The following is a 14,811-nucleotide window of genomic DNA, read 5'->3' on the forward strand; positions in this document are numbered from 1 at the left end:
GAGAGAGAGAGAGTAGATCAAGAAGCTGGGTTGAGTTGTAGATATTAAGTTAAGGGTAATGTTGTCTTTTTGATAGGAATAATTAAAATGGGTTAATGTAAAAGTTTTTCATTAGAATAGGCTGTTGGATCCTTATTTTTGACTAAATGGGCATTTTCCCTTATTATTATAAGTGGTTGGTACTTGTCAATTTGTCACACACTTATATAAGCTGTACAACGTTTTCCGTTATCCTTGGGATCCGAATCATTGAAGGAAGAAGGTTTCTCCTACAAAAGAAAGAATTATTGAAGCAGATTCGGAGAGACTAGTTTGATTGAGTACTCGTTCAAATAATATCGTAATTGCAGTATTCCCATATGCATGTATTATTTAGGCCATCATCATGTATATACCGTATATAAAAGTCCGAAAGGAAGCCACAGCCCCCAAAGCCTTTTAGCTAGCTAGGGTTTTTAGGAAATACAATCAATTCATGCCTCCCATACAAGGGGTTTCTTATGCTGCACCAAGCCCCCAATATTAATACTTGATAATGACGGAATTAGGTGAGCAACAAGCTAGCTAGTATTTTCTGCTGAAAAATGTAGGCGTCTTCGTACACCATACTGCCTAATTACCAGGCTTAGCTATGTATATATACCAGTAACAATTCGTTAAAACAACTTCATATGAAATCCAGTTTATTTGTCTTTCTGGTAATAGCACTTGCTTTAAGCATTACATGCATTTCTCGTCTTTCTTGTTTCTGGATACACTTGAGCACAGGCTCAGTATAATTTTTGTCAGGATAGAACACCCATATCTACTCGGACTCTTGGAGAGCGTATTATTGTTTTCCTCACTCGTATGTTTTTGGTTTTCTTTGGCTGGATTCCTTTCTTTCATGCCTTAGAGTGCACATATATACTTTACCATAATCTATCATATCAAATCGTGTGTGCATGTAATCAAATTCACATACTTGAATGATTGGACTCAATTGGGTCGTTGTGTCCTTTTTTCTTCTTCTTCCATACTTTTTGTTCTATATATATATGTATGGGTTTTTTTTTACTGCTAAACTTCTTTCATGAAAGTTCTTTTCAAAATCCATATCATATGGAGCCATGGAGGGAGACATCTTAAATTGTTCGTACATAAGTTTTAAGTATTCACTTTCAAGTCAAAAATGATAAAACTACGTACCAAGCGCAGATACTTCCATTTTTGAACTTGTGATGACATTAGCTGAACCAAAGGAAAATGGACTGAGAAATTGCATGTTCTTAAGAGCTTTTATTGCTGGTCCTTATGCTAGCATCTGTGCGCACGAATATATATATATATATATATATATATAGAAGTGTATGTGCATATATTGCATGAGTGGAGCTTAATTTATGTATCATGTATGATTCCTGCAGAACAATAATTTGCTTCACTAACTAACTAGTTGGATCAAAAATAAAAGTGGAAAATTGAGTCAGAAATCTCTTTAATATGTAGGGTGTAAAAGAAGATTTGGTTGGCTGACAATATGTACACCTTTTATATATTTCTAGATACTTCCTTGAATTAAACTATCCTTTCTTTCTCTTTATTTTTTTTTTCCTGCAAATTTACAGTAACAGGTAGTTCCAAGTAGTAGAGGTGTGCAAGATCGATCTACTGTTCAGTTAAGTCCAATTCTCTTGATAATTACAATGATAATTGCCAATGCTCTACCAACATATTTCATGCCGATGTCGCAGTCACAGTTTCCTCGTATAAGAAAGCCAATACGTTGTGGAGGGAAAGGAAACTATAACCATGCATATCTTAATATCGTTTGTGTTAAAGAAGACATGGAAATCTATAAGAAAAGGCCAGATCATCATGTAATTAACTTGGAAGAACCAGTGAGGAAAATAGATGGAGTTTATGATCTGTTTAGTGGAAAAGCGAGTCAGGATGGTCGTGTTTTTAAACAGAACTTTGCAATTCGATCGTATGAAGTAGGATGTGATGGAAAAGCAAGCATGGGGTCCTTTATGAAACGCTTGCAGGTTGGTAGTTTGGTATTCTTCTCTTGTTAATTAGGATCATGCAAAAGTATGTATTAATTTAGAAATCAGAGATTTATTTAACGTACATTGAAATGATTATGACTATTGGACGGAGTGATCCATAATCTGAGTTTTAAGAATATAATGTGGTTCTTTTTTATTATTTGATCCAGTATCTTGAGTGGTCGACGTTCATCATGCCTAACTTTTGTTTGTGTAGGAAATAGTGGTTCAGCATAGCAAGAGTATTGGACTCTTATCTGGTGGTTTCTGTTCAACACCAGAGATGGAGAAAAGGGGTCTTGTATGGGTGCTCCGTAAGTTGCAGATTGATGTGGAACAATATCCTTCCTGGTAAGCCAATACTGGCAACACAGTTCTATTTCAAACTTATTTCCACTTATAAATAATAATATTACAACCTAGCTATCCATCAACACTTAACGGATTAATTTGTCTCCTTTGTTTGAAGGGGTGATATAATTCAAATCGAGACTAATAAAGTTTGTGTTTGTGAAAGAATACGTCTCATTCATCAAGGACTGTTTACAGGATATATATACAACATCGAACCCTAACAACTCATGTACACGTTTACAGTAATCCCTAACTTACAGGACTACAACGAGATTTTCTAGCTAGAATAGGAAAACTGCATTCTGTTACTCTGCCTCATCAATAAGTCGGATCCTTTCCTCCTTTACTTGATCATTATCTTCAATACTCCCCCTCAAGTTGGAGTGTATATTGATCACATTCAACTTGCCAAGTAATGTTTGAAATTGTGCTGAACTTACCGGTTTGGTAAACAAATCCGTTGGTTGTTCCTTCGTTCTTATGTGAGCAGTTTGAATGATTCCTTGCTGCATCTTTTCTCGTACTACATGACAATCTATTTCTATATGCTTCGTACGTTCATGAAAGACTGGATTAGATGCAATATGAAGGGCTGCTTGGTTGTCACAAAACAGCTTTGTTGGCTGAAACTGCTTCTCATTCAAGTCTCGCAAAATGTTTCTCAACCATGTAATTTCACAAACTGTGGTAGCCATCGATCTGTAGTCTGCTTCGGCACTAGATCGTGAAACTGTAGTTTGTTTCTTTGCTCTCCATGAAACTGGTGCTCTCCCAAGCATTACACAATAACCTGTGATTGATCTTCTTGTGTCTTTACATCTAGCCCAGTCAGCATCACAAAAGCCTGTTAGTTCAAGCTTTCCAATTGAAGGCAATAGGATGCCTTGACCTGGTGTTCCTTTAATGTACCGAAGAACTTGGTGTGCAGCATCCAAGTGTGGTTGCCGAGGTTTGTCCATGAATTGACTCAAAATGTGAACTGCATATGCCAAGTCCGGTCTTGTGTTTGTTAAATAGATCATACGTCCAACAAGTCTCCTGTATTGTGAAGGATCTGCCAATAAACTTCCTTCTGATTGTGTCAGAACAAGATTATGATCAACTGGAAAACGAGAAGGTTTAGATGCCAAGAAACCTGTGTCTTCAAGTATCTCAAGTGCGTACTTTCTTTGGCACAAAGCTATGCCATGCCGAGACCTAGCCATTTCAATTCCTAGGAAGTATTTGAGCTTTCCTAGATCTTTCAATTTGAACTTGCTTGAGAGAAACTTCTTTGTACTTGTGATGTCTTCTAGACTGTTTCCTGCAAGAATAACATCATCCACATATACTAGTAACACTGTGAACTTGCCATCTTGATTTCGGACGAACAATGAGTAATCACTCCATGATTGATGAAAACCCGCAGATTTGAGAGCCAGTGACAGTTTAATAAACCATTGCCGAGATGCCTGCTTCAAACTATACAAGCTTTTATGCAACTTACATACAACATTCTCCCCCTTTCGGCCAAATCCAGGTGGCAAGTGCATGTAGACATCTTCAGTGAGATCTCCATGAAGAAAAGCGTTGTTGACATCCAATTGGTGGAGATGCCAACCACGGAGAGCAGCTAGTCCAAGCAGGACTCGAACGGTAGTAAGTTTAGCAACCGGTGCAAAAGTTTCCCGGTAATCAACTCCTTCAACTTGACTATAGCCTTTAGCCACAAGCCGTGCTTTGTACCTCTCAACTGTTCCATCAGGATTGAGCTTTATCTTGTATACCCATTTGCAACCTATTGGACGTTTGTTGGGAGGCAAAGGAACGAGACTCCACGTCTTATTTTCCTGTAAAGCTTTAAGTTCTTGGAACATGGCATCACGCCATACTTTGTGCTTGGCTGCTTTGGAAAAACTATTTGGCTCTTGGAGAAGTGACAACTGTGCACTAAAGACTCGATGGGAAGGAGATAAGTGATCATAAGATAAAACAGTAGATAAGGAATGGGGAATACCTGTGCTCGTTGAGTCTGATTGGAGAGAACGAGAAGGCAGAGTTGCCTCAACATGGAAGTCATGCAAGTAACCAGGAGTACGAGTTGGACGAGCAGAGCGACGAGTTTCTGTAGCGGAAGCATGTTGTGGTGGATGAGTAGAAGTGTTCGAAGAAGGCACTGTAGATGGTGAAAGAGATGAAGTAGGGTTTTGAGGCTCATTAGACAGTTCGGATGAGAGAATAGGGTTTTGAAGAGTGTTAGGCACGCTAGGATTTTCTGAATTGGTAGGGTTAGAAAGAGTAGGACCCGGACAGGAAACCCTAGACTCCAAAACCCTAGGCTCAAGAAAACTACCCGAAACCCCAGTGTTTGCATCTTCATCGAAAACCCTAGTTGGCAAAAGAGAAGGATTGGTTGAAACCCGAGAATGACTAGAAGACGGATATGGGAATGTATCTTCATAAAAGATCACGTCTCTAGAAACAAAGATTTGCTCAGTTTCGAGATCAAAAACTTTATAACCCTTTTGGCCATTTGGATACCCAAGAAACATACATTTGGTAGCCCGAGGATCAAATTTGGTAGGTTTGCGTGGGTGTGTTGATGCGAAACAAAGACAACCGAAAACCTTAAGATGATCAAATGTTGGTGCCTTTTTGAAGAGCCTTTCAAAGGGAGTTTTTCCTTTAAGAAGAGGAGTGGGAGTTCGATTAATAAGATAGGTGGAAGTGAGAATGGCTTCCCCCCAAAAAGACGTAGGTAATTGCGCTTGAAATAAAAGAGCTCTAGCCATGTTGAGTAGATGACGATGTTTACGTTCAACAACACCATTTTGTTGTGGTGTGTTGACGCAACTCGTTTGATGCACAATACCTTTGGATGAGTAAAAATCAGGCATTTTAAACTCGGAACCATTATCACTACGAATTGTTTTGACTCTTGTATCAAACTGAGTTTCAACCATATGTATAAAATCGATCAAAAACTTTCTTGCTTCAGATTTCTGTACCATCAAATAGACCCAAGTGCAATGAGTAAAATCATCAACAATTGTAAGAAAATACTTAGCACCTGACGTTGAAGGTTCATGATAACCTCCCCAAATGTCAACATGAATTAAAACAAACGAAGAAGTACTTGAAATTGAACTCAAAGAAAATGGAGTACGAGTTTGTTTGGCTAGCGGACAAATAGAACAATTGCTTGAATCACAAGACTTATTAGAAAGAAAAGGAAATAAAGGATAAACCCTAGAGGATGGATGACCAAGCCGTTGATGCCAGAGCGTTTGAGAGCTAATGTCAACGGCATTGCATGTGACTTGCTGAACTTTGTTGAGGCAATAGAGTCCTTCCTTCTCAGATCCCGTCCCAATCATCCTCCCCGAGCGTAGGTCCTGTATGTAACACACGTGTTTAAGAAATATGGTGATACAAAAGGAATCTCTACACAACTTACTAACAGAAATCAAGTTAAGGTAGAATAATGGGACACATAAGACGTTATGAAGTGTGAATTGAGAAGAGAAGGTAACTGAACCAGTATGACTGACTTGTGCCCTAGAACCATTTGGAAGTTTGACAAAACGATTATGTGCAACGGATGACTCGGTGAGTAGGCTACTATCACAAATAATATGATCACTGGCACCACTATCTAGGATCCAAATACTGTTTTGATCATTACAAGTAATTTGAAAAGCTTTACCTGAAATTTCATCAAAAGGAGGAGGAATTTTACCGACTTGGTTAGCGGTGGAGATTTTGTTCTTGTTCAAGAGTTCCAAGATTTGTTTGCAATCCTCCTTGGAGAAAGGAAAATTCAGGTTTTCCTTAGAATCTGGCATGGCAAGTACATGATTACTTCGGCTAGAACTTCTGGCAGCCTCCTAATCTGCTTTTCTTTTACGACAATGCTCAAAATCACGTCCCTTCCAATTGCAGTATTCACACGTTAAATGTGCACGGCAGAATTTTGTGGAATGGTTGTCTTTACTGCAAATGTCGCACCACCTTGTGGCATTGACAGGTTTCTTGTTGCGGCCAGGGGCTCGCTCAGGGGCCTTTGCAGGAGCCCTCTCGGTGTCACGGCTTGGCTTGTGAACCAAGAAAGCTGCTGCATCCGAGGCCTTGTTGTGACTTGAGGCTTGCACTTGTTTCTCTTGGCGTAACGCCATTGCATATGCCTTATTGACATTAGGAAGAGGATCGATAGAGACAATATTACTCCGCAAAGCATCATAACTTTCATTAAGTCCCATGAGGAATTTCATGGTTTGTTGGTTCTTGACATACTCACCAAGTTTCACTCCATCTTCACAGTTACATACCGTAAGGCCACACACCGAGTCCCTTTCGTCCCACAAACTCTTGAGCTTTGTATAGAATGTTGTCACCGAGTCTGAACCTTGTAGACACGCATAGATAGCATTCTCAAGGTTGAATAATTGCACCATGTTTGTCTGACTAAATCTCTCTTTAAGCTCAGTCCAGATTGCCTGAGCTGTCTTGCAGTGCTTAACACTTTTGGAGATTTCTTTCGACATGGAACCGGTTAGCCAAGTTTTGACTAACGTATCACAACGATCCCATTGTTGTTGCTCATCATCTTGAGTAGTTGGTCGAGTGCTAGAACCATTGACAAAGCCGATCTTATTCTTGATCGTCAAAGCCATACTCATGGATCCAACCCATTCATCATAATTGTCCTCCATCAACGCTTGAGGCACTAGTATAGCACCTGGTTGGTCGGAATGATGGAGATAGAGAGGGTGATTAGAATAATCCCATGGTTCAGGTGTGCGTGCAGGAGGCCCTGAAGGAGAGGCTGCTGCTTCTTTCAAGATTTTCTCCTTCAATAACGCTAGAGCTTTGATTTCATCACTGTCCATGGTTGAATTGGTTTTGCCGAGAGAGGAGATGAGGTTTTGGTCGAGGTATTTAGGATTTTATCGAGAGAGAAGAGGTTTGGTCGAGGTTTGTAGGATTTGCCAAGAGAGAGGTTGTGTTTTGGTCGAGGTTTTAGGCCGAGGAACGGCGCTCTGATACCATAATAAAGTTTGTGTTTGTGAAAGAATACGTCTCATTCATCAAGGACTGTTTACAGGATATATATACAACATCGAACCCTAACAACTCATGTACACGTTTACAGTAATCCCTAACTTACAGGACTACAACGAGATTTTCTAGCTAGAATAGGAAAACTGCATTCTGTTACTCTGCCTCATCAATAAGTCGGATCCTTTCCTCCTTTACTTGATCATTATCTTCAATAGAGACCTGCTGTTATGCATCAGCAGATAATGGCGTGATCCGTGATTTTGTCTTTCGTGATCACAGAACAGGAGAAATTCTTACTCGTGCAACCAGGTTCGTATTCAAACGATGATTCGATTAAAAAGTGACCTGTTTAATGTTCTCTATGTTTAGTAATATTCTCTGATCGAGTTGATGATTTAAGCTTCTTTGCAATGAAGTCTTAATGTGTTGATGAACATGCACACAAGGAGACTCTCAAAAGTCGAACCAGACATTAGAGATGAAATCGGTATTCTTTTCATCGTTGGTGATCCTCAGATTGACATCAAGAATACTAAACTACGGCAGATGGATGTTAATGCGAGAAGTCTTGTTCCACTAGCAGGTTTGAAGGTAAGTATATCTAGCTATACGTACTTTTGTATACACATCATTGTTCATTCACTTACTCGCAAAATTTATTTATGGTATATATGTATGCATGCATGACTGTGCCCAATTTGAATAACTTCTTTGAGTCATTGCAGCCTTCTTGGACTGATTTAGATATCAATCAGCATGTGAGTCATGTAAAATACCTCGACTGGGTTTTTCAGGTATATTTTTTTGCCTTGAGCTTGAGATCCCTTTCATGTTTCTGCAAAGGCTATATCAAATACTATTCAATTATAGTTATAGCCAAGTTCGATACTCTAATTTAATTAACTAGCCAACTAGATCGTTGTATATTCTAATTGGAAATCCGTATTGTGTATCAGAGCCTTCCTCGCTCGGACGTGGAGAAAAACGAGCTTTCCTCTATGATTTTGGAGTTTCGAAGAGAGTGTAGGATAGGAGACAATCTGCAGTCTTTTTGTGAAGTTGCTAGATCAGATGGAACCTTAAGCCAGTTTACTGATAAGAATGGAATAGAATTTGATCACTTGCTTCTTCATGAAGATGGTTCAACAATTTTGAGAGGGAAGACCATGTGGAAGGCAAGGTGATGGCAAAGCAATTAATATATGACCTACATCAATACATGGAAAAAGAGTATCATGGAGAGGATAAATAAATCAAAGTTCATTAGTTCAGGTGAAAGTTCTAAGTCTCTCCGCAGTGTGTTCTTGTGTACAATAGAAGTTGTTTAACTTCTATTATAGAAATTAGTTGCTCTTTAATTACCTTGTGGGTTGTAAAATTGTTGCTCAGGTTGGTATCTGTACGAAATTATGATAATTTTTAAGGGAAGAGACCATACATCCGTATAGGCTACAGAAATCATATCACTAGGACAGTCGAATCACAATGTCGAAGCCACAAGCCAACCCGACGAGAGACCACTCTAGGTTCTCTAGCTAGTGACACTCGATACAAGTTAATAAGCCAATTGAATGAAGACTAAACTAACCAAAACAATAAATACTGCAAACCACAATTGCAAATGAACTTGAAAGAGATGTTGAGATATCAATCTCGCATCGGGAATATAGAACATTACCTGTAGGTTTATAAAGGTTTGGGCCACTCCACCCATCACCAATTGGTTTTGGATGTAAACCCCAGACTACTTTATCATGATATCAGAGCGGGTTACCCACGTTTACGTGTGAAACCTAATAGTCACACGAACTTCACGTCACTCAAATGTTGTTCACATGTTAGGCTTAAAAATTCGCCGCACGTGCGGGGATGTGTTGAAATATTAATCCCACATCGAGAATATGAGACTTTACATGTGGGTTTATAAATATTTGAGTCACTCCACCCATCACCAATTGGTTTTAGATATGAACCCCAGACTACTTTATCAAGAGACTCACAAATCCTTCACCATTAAATACTTCTTAATGAAACAACAAAACACGCTTCTTTAATTTCTTTTACAAATCCTTCACCGATCAACAACCAAACCCCCAAATTATAACACAGAGAACCTCTTGAACTAAAATTCCCAAATTCTAGGATTTTTACTTTTCTTCAATCATCAACAAATCTCCATGAGTAACTTACTTCAATTAGTAATAGAGTGCTCAAACACAAATCCGAAGCTTCGATGTATGTTCAAAGTCAAACAATAAGGATCTTCACACTTCTTCAAATAGGAGCAGAAATTTGAAATTGATAAGAAACACTTATCTGAATTTGAGACAAACTCGATATGAGCAAATTTGAAAGATTTGGAGAATCGTACTCCAAAATCACAACCAAGGCTTTTGATACCATGAAAGCTGAGCTATTGAACCAGAGATGAAGGAAGAAGAAGATAAGAAAGGGAGAGAGAAAACGTACAAGTTGAATGAGTTTTACTAACTTAATTAGAAGAATATTACATTGTAAAAGTCTTTTATGTTATTCTAAAATAACTGTAACAACCTATAACATATTATACCCTTAACCTTAATATTGATTAGATATTTTATGTGTCTAGAAACTTTTGCTAAGATTTCTTGATGCCTCAGTTTACTATAAATTCAAGTTTTTCTAGTATTTTTTATCTTGGGATTTTTTTTTTTTTAGCACCAGCTTAAAACTAGGCTCTGATACTAGTAAATTCAATGAGAGTAATATGCTCGAGGTAATCTACTCGAGATAAGTTATCTTAAAATTATTGACTGGTATGCAGATCTAGCTGGCTTAAAATTATTGACTAAACTTTTACCAAGTCCACACATATACAAAACTATATGTGCGCACTATTAATTTGTAAAACTACTGAGAAAAATTTGCAAAGGTTGTGCTCCAAACTTCATGAGTGTGATTGATATTTAGCTGAGCTAATCAAATCTTTAATTTTGGAACCGTATGCGGTATGCCTTATTTGTGCAACGTTTAGAATCAACATCAAAATCCGAATGTGATGTTGAGCATCTACAATAATGCCAGTAAAAATCTCCCGGACAACAAATCTCTATGATCAGATTCGAGTGTTTTGGTGTCATTCATCAACTAGATATGCCGGAGACAAGTTAAAATCACGTGTCTCGGCCTCTATCTGGGGATGTAGATGATTTGAACTGTCAAACGCCTAGGAAACATAAGTACTTTATATGCTTGAATAGTTCAACTGTTCCAAGCAGATCACTAGTTTGCAACTAATCACATTATAAATTAATTAACTATATATGATTCCAAACAGTCTCATATAGGACTTATCAATTTGAAGTTGTAAATAGTTATCGACATAAGATCAATCTCGTAGTCGATCCCTTGCACTCCATATGCAACTCAGCAGAAGTACGTTGTGTGTGCTCTCATAGCTAGGCACAAAACATGTACGTGTATTCTATCTCTCATAGTCGTCATTCGTCAAGGACTTTGAAGCTGCCTATCTACTTCTAGCATCATTAAAATTCAGTATATATGCATGGGAGGGTAATCTGATACCATAGGGATCCAAATAGAAGGGGATCGGAGGAGGACCGGAGGAGTACCATGTCTACTTTCTGCTCTCTCCACGGTGGAGAGAGATTGCCGGCTCTGATCATGTCATCTCTATCTGGATCATCTACTTAGAATCTAAGCCTTAATTAGATGACTACTGAGCTCCCAAAACTCCTACAGACAATTCAGTAGATCTGAAATATGAAGTCTTCATGTTCTGCACTCCCAAATGCTGAACAAAAACGAAATGAAATATGATAATATTGATAAAGGATAAAGTGTAGAGACAAAGAGATAGCAAGAGAGTCATCATTTTATTCATTGATAGGAGCCCTTTATATAGGGAATTACACAATACCAATATGGTAAGGATATGAATACATAGATCTAATCTAACTACATATCCTATTGGCATAAGGCAAGGCACACATAGAGAATATCCTAGAACACTCCCCCTTGTGCCGCGCGCTGATATGCCGATGGTGCTGATCTGTTGCCTCGTCAAAAACCTCGTCAAATCACAAAAACCCTATGGGAGAAAAACTGAACCTTGATCGTAGGAGAAAAAGAGTACAACGCACCCTTCACATTTGATAATGACATGTATGTATGTGCTAGACTCCCCCTGAAGTTCGCACCTCCTCCTGATCTTTACATCAATCATAGGGCTCTCCCTGATTCTTACTAATCACGGAAGTTTCAACAACTTAGCATGTCAATACTTTTTAACATGTCTTCAAATGTGGCATTAGGCAATGATTAACTAAATCATGCCGTATTGTTCTCAAATGATCTTTTACACTTAGATCTTGAGGAGAAGGTTGCTTGTGAACTCAAAACATAAGTTCGTGCAGGAAATCAGATTTCCGGGCAGCATGACCTTCAATTACTAGAACAGTCGTAACTTCCTCTAGGAAATATATATGAACGAACCGTAAACGGTTTTGGAAACTAGACTCATTTAGCTTTCCAACCGTATATTACACACATTCTGGTTCATCAGGAGCTGTTCATAAAGTCCCGTCGAAGTTGACCGTTTTGCCAAAATCAGATTCTCGGACAGATTCGTCCTACTTTACGAAAACGGCCATAACTCACTCAATATGATAGGTATGATCAAATGGTTGGTGTCTCTGGAAAGTAGACACATAGACCTTTCCAATGGTACCAATTGTACCATATTCCAGTGAGTGAGGTTTCCTGTAAGTCCCGTGGAGCTTGACCTATGAAACTTGGCAGATTCTAATTTCGCTATTGATGTGTCTTTCTTATGTAGGGATAGAATAAGCCTCAACCTTTCAAACCATTAAGTATTGAAAAAGGAGTCACTGCCATTACATTGGCGTTGCGTGGGCGCATAGCTACACTTAGCTTTACAACTTTTCATAGCGAATGAGATGTCAAGTCTTTCGTATTGTGTTGAGTACATTGATGCGTCTTATTGTACTTAAATGGGAACTCCATCTCTTAACACATATTTGTTATCTTGCTTTAGACAAAACAACGGATCTCTCTTTAGAGCAAAGACCTTGACTAATCATGGGAGTATATGTAGGCCTCACTAGTTATAGAGCGCCTAAGCCGATTGATGGAAAATCATCATCAATACAGTCATCGAGTGTCATATCGAGACCATGTATTCCCAAGATCCTTTTCTTCGGATGTTGATACATATTGGCATCTCTTGATCCATCAAGAGTCCATGTAAATCCGGAATGAACACGTAAAGGCATAATTCACCATATCCCTTCCAAATCAAGTAGAGTCCATGTGCATTTCAATACATTTAGCAAATGCATGCTCCTGTGGTTTGGAGCCACTTGATTCGGATATATGAAGTCCGTTTAAGATCTTCATGTATATCTCTGATCCCATAGAGATGTTATTATGACCACATTCATAGGCTGCATGTTCAGTTATTCGGAAACTACCAAACTGACAAAGTAGTGGAGTTCAATGACATCCATTACGAGAGCATATCTCATCGTAGTTGATCCCAGTGCGTGTTAGTGAAAGACCTTGCGCCATAAGGTGAGTCTAAGCTCTTACTCTCATTACGCTATCTAACAAAGGCATAGTTGATAGGGTTTAGCTTGCGGTGTCGGCATCACCTGCCCAAGGACCTATCTCTTTGTTAATGCTGGATCGTATCTTTCCATTAGGCCAATCAACTAAGTTGATATCCATCAACGAAGGGTGGTTCGATAGTAGACTCATTATCCCACGTCCTCATGTACACTAGTGTAATACTTTGTAGAGATCTCTATATGGATTGGATTTGACATTGAGGCATCCCCCAACGATAATCACAATTCAGACTTCATGAGACGGATATGAGTATCACTGATCAATGGATCAGGTTGTGCCAAGCTCGCTTTCTTCCTAGTGCGAGAAAGTATTGAATCTAAGGGCCTCCCTCCTTTTGGGGAGCCACACGGCCTTGTGACACCAATTTTGCCACTATATGGCGTCACCATATCACCATCCATGGTGATGGCGCCAAGACCAACTTCTTTTGGTCGCGCCATGTCTTTTTGTAGGACATCAATCCTTGCAGACATATTTGCAGCATGTGATCTCGTCACTTTAACACTATAAGCATTTGGGATCAAGATGAGACTTAGTGGGGACAAACCACGACAATTCACGTCGTTCCACTTGAACACTTGTGTTCTTATCTCCCCCTAACGGCGGGAATATTATCTTCTCAAAGTGACAATCCGCAATTTAGCGGTGAATGAGATCGCCTGACAAGGTTCCTACATATGCGGATTATAGGTGGAGGTTCATATCCAACCTAAACTTATTCATCTCAAATGACCCATCATTGTACGCAGTGGCAATGCGATTTGGCACCTAGAAATAACATCTAGCCGAGCTCAAGGATTGGAGATCCGTTTCAATCCTGCCGAGCTCAAGGATTGCAATTTCGTGTCAATCCTGGTACACAGTCACGAGCTGTAGTCACGAGCTGTAGTACAACAAAATTCAATGATGGTGGGTCATAGATGAATAGTAAAGCTGCATGCAAATATTGCATAGCCCCAAGACGCAATAGAAAGAGTGGTGCGCATCAATAATGTTCGAGCGACAAGCTAAAGTTGCTTGGTCGTAGCCTCGGTGAGACCGTATTGCGTGTGAACATGGGGTACAGGACACTTCAACTTACATCCCGATGAACTTCTTTAAAGAAATGGGTAGTGAACCCGTAGAAGTATAAGCAGCATAAGCAGTAGATAATAGTGTAACACGTGACCAGTGTGCTAACACTTCAACCAACACCATAAAGCATAAAAGGTGTCCGCAAGTTGGTTGTATCTATCTACATAATTTTATGTAAGAATAGAATGTTCAGTTTTGTGTTATTTAGCATAGGAGGGTCTCACTCCTAACTTAGCTAAAGAATAGGCTTTCAAAACGAGCAATGAGCATTGCAGGGGGCCAATGCGACATCGAGGAAAGGCCGGTGCACCTCAATTGCTTGAGGAATTGACCGGACGACCTCCAGGAAGTTGGAGTCGTGTTCGGGTGACGTCAATGTCCTCCGGGTCACCACCATGCTTCATGGTGATGCTAGATCTCGAATGTCTTCGTTTTGAGCGGAAGAATGGATGTCCATGAGAATTTCTCAAAATTTGGATCATTATATCTCTTCCAGGTTGACCAATTTAGTCAAACCAAAGCCTATATGAGTCCGTGTCCCAAATATCATGTTTGGCGACAACATGAGATTCGATATTCGAATCGTAGTGACATACAGTTCACTAGATTGACTCATGAATTTCTCCAAGATGCGCTTCAGTCCGCATTCATGAGGAGTTATACA

The 14,811-nt window shown here is 39.2% G+C and overlaps 2 protein-coding genes across 2 annotated transcripts; both read left to right on the forward strand.

The window, feature by feature from the left end:
* The first annotated feature begins 1,724 nt into the window (after positions 1-1,724).
* LOC101298815 (palmitoyl-acyl carrier protein thioesterase, chloroplastic-like) lies at positions 1,725-2,385 on the forward strand. The gene is made up of 2 exons (XM_004305258.1): positions 1,725-2,027; positions 2,248-2,385. The coding sequence occupies exons 1-2, from the start codon at positions 1,725-1,727 to the stop codon at positions 2,383-2,385; spliced, it is 441 nt and encodes a 146-aa protein (XP_004305306.1).
* A 5,474-nt stretch (positions 2,386-7,859) lies between these two features.
* LOC101299402 (palmitoyl-acyl carrier protein thioesterase, chloroplastic-like) lies at positions 7,860-8,608 on the forward strand. The gene is made up of 3 exons (XM_004305259.1): positions 7,860-8,015; positions 8,150-8,218; positions 8,381-8,608. The coding sequence occupies exons 1-3, from the start codon at positions 7,860-7,862 to the stop codon at positions 8,606-8,608; spliced, it is 453 nt and encodes a 150-aa protein (XP_004305307.1).
* The last annotated feature ends 6,203 nt before the right edge of the window (positions 8,609-14,811 follow it).

The sequence above is a fragment of the Fragaria vesca genome, linkage group LG6, assembly GCF_000184155.1.
Source record: "Fragaria vesca subsp. vesca linkage group LG6, FraVesHawaii_1.0, whole genome shotgun sequence".
Lineage (NCBI taxonomy): Eukaryota > Viridiplantae > Streptophyta > Magnoliopsida > Rosales > Rosaceae > Fragaria > Fragaria vesca.

Bases quoted from the DNA above. Each gene is read 5' to 3' on its own strand.
- LOC101299402 (XM_004305259.1), top strand. From the start codon at position 7,860: ATGCACACAAGGAGACTCTCAAAAGTCGAACCAGACATTAGAGATGAA. The intron at 8,016-8,149 runs GTAAGTATATCT...GAGTCATTGCAG, and splicing joins TTCCACTAGCAGGTTTGAAG to CCTTCTTGGACTGATTTAGA. The intron at 8,219-8,380 runs GTATATTTTTTT...ATTGTGTATCAG, and splicing joins ACCTCGACTGGGTTTTTCAG to AGCCTTCCTCGCTCGGACGT.
- LOC101298815 (XM_004305258.1), top strand. From the start codon at position 1,725: ATGTCGCAGTCACAGTTTCCTCGTATAAGAAAGCCAATACGTTGTGGA. The intron at 2,028-2,247 runs GTTGGTAGTTTG...TTGTTTGTGTAG, and splicing joins CCTTTATGAAACGCTTGCAG to GAAATAGTGGTTCAGCATAG.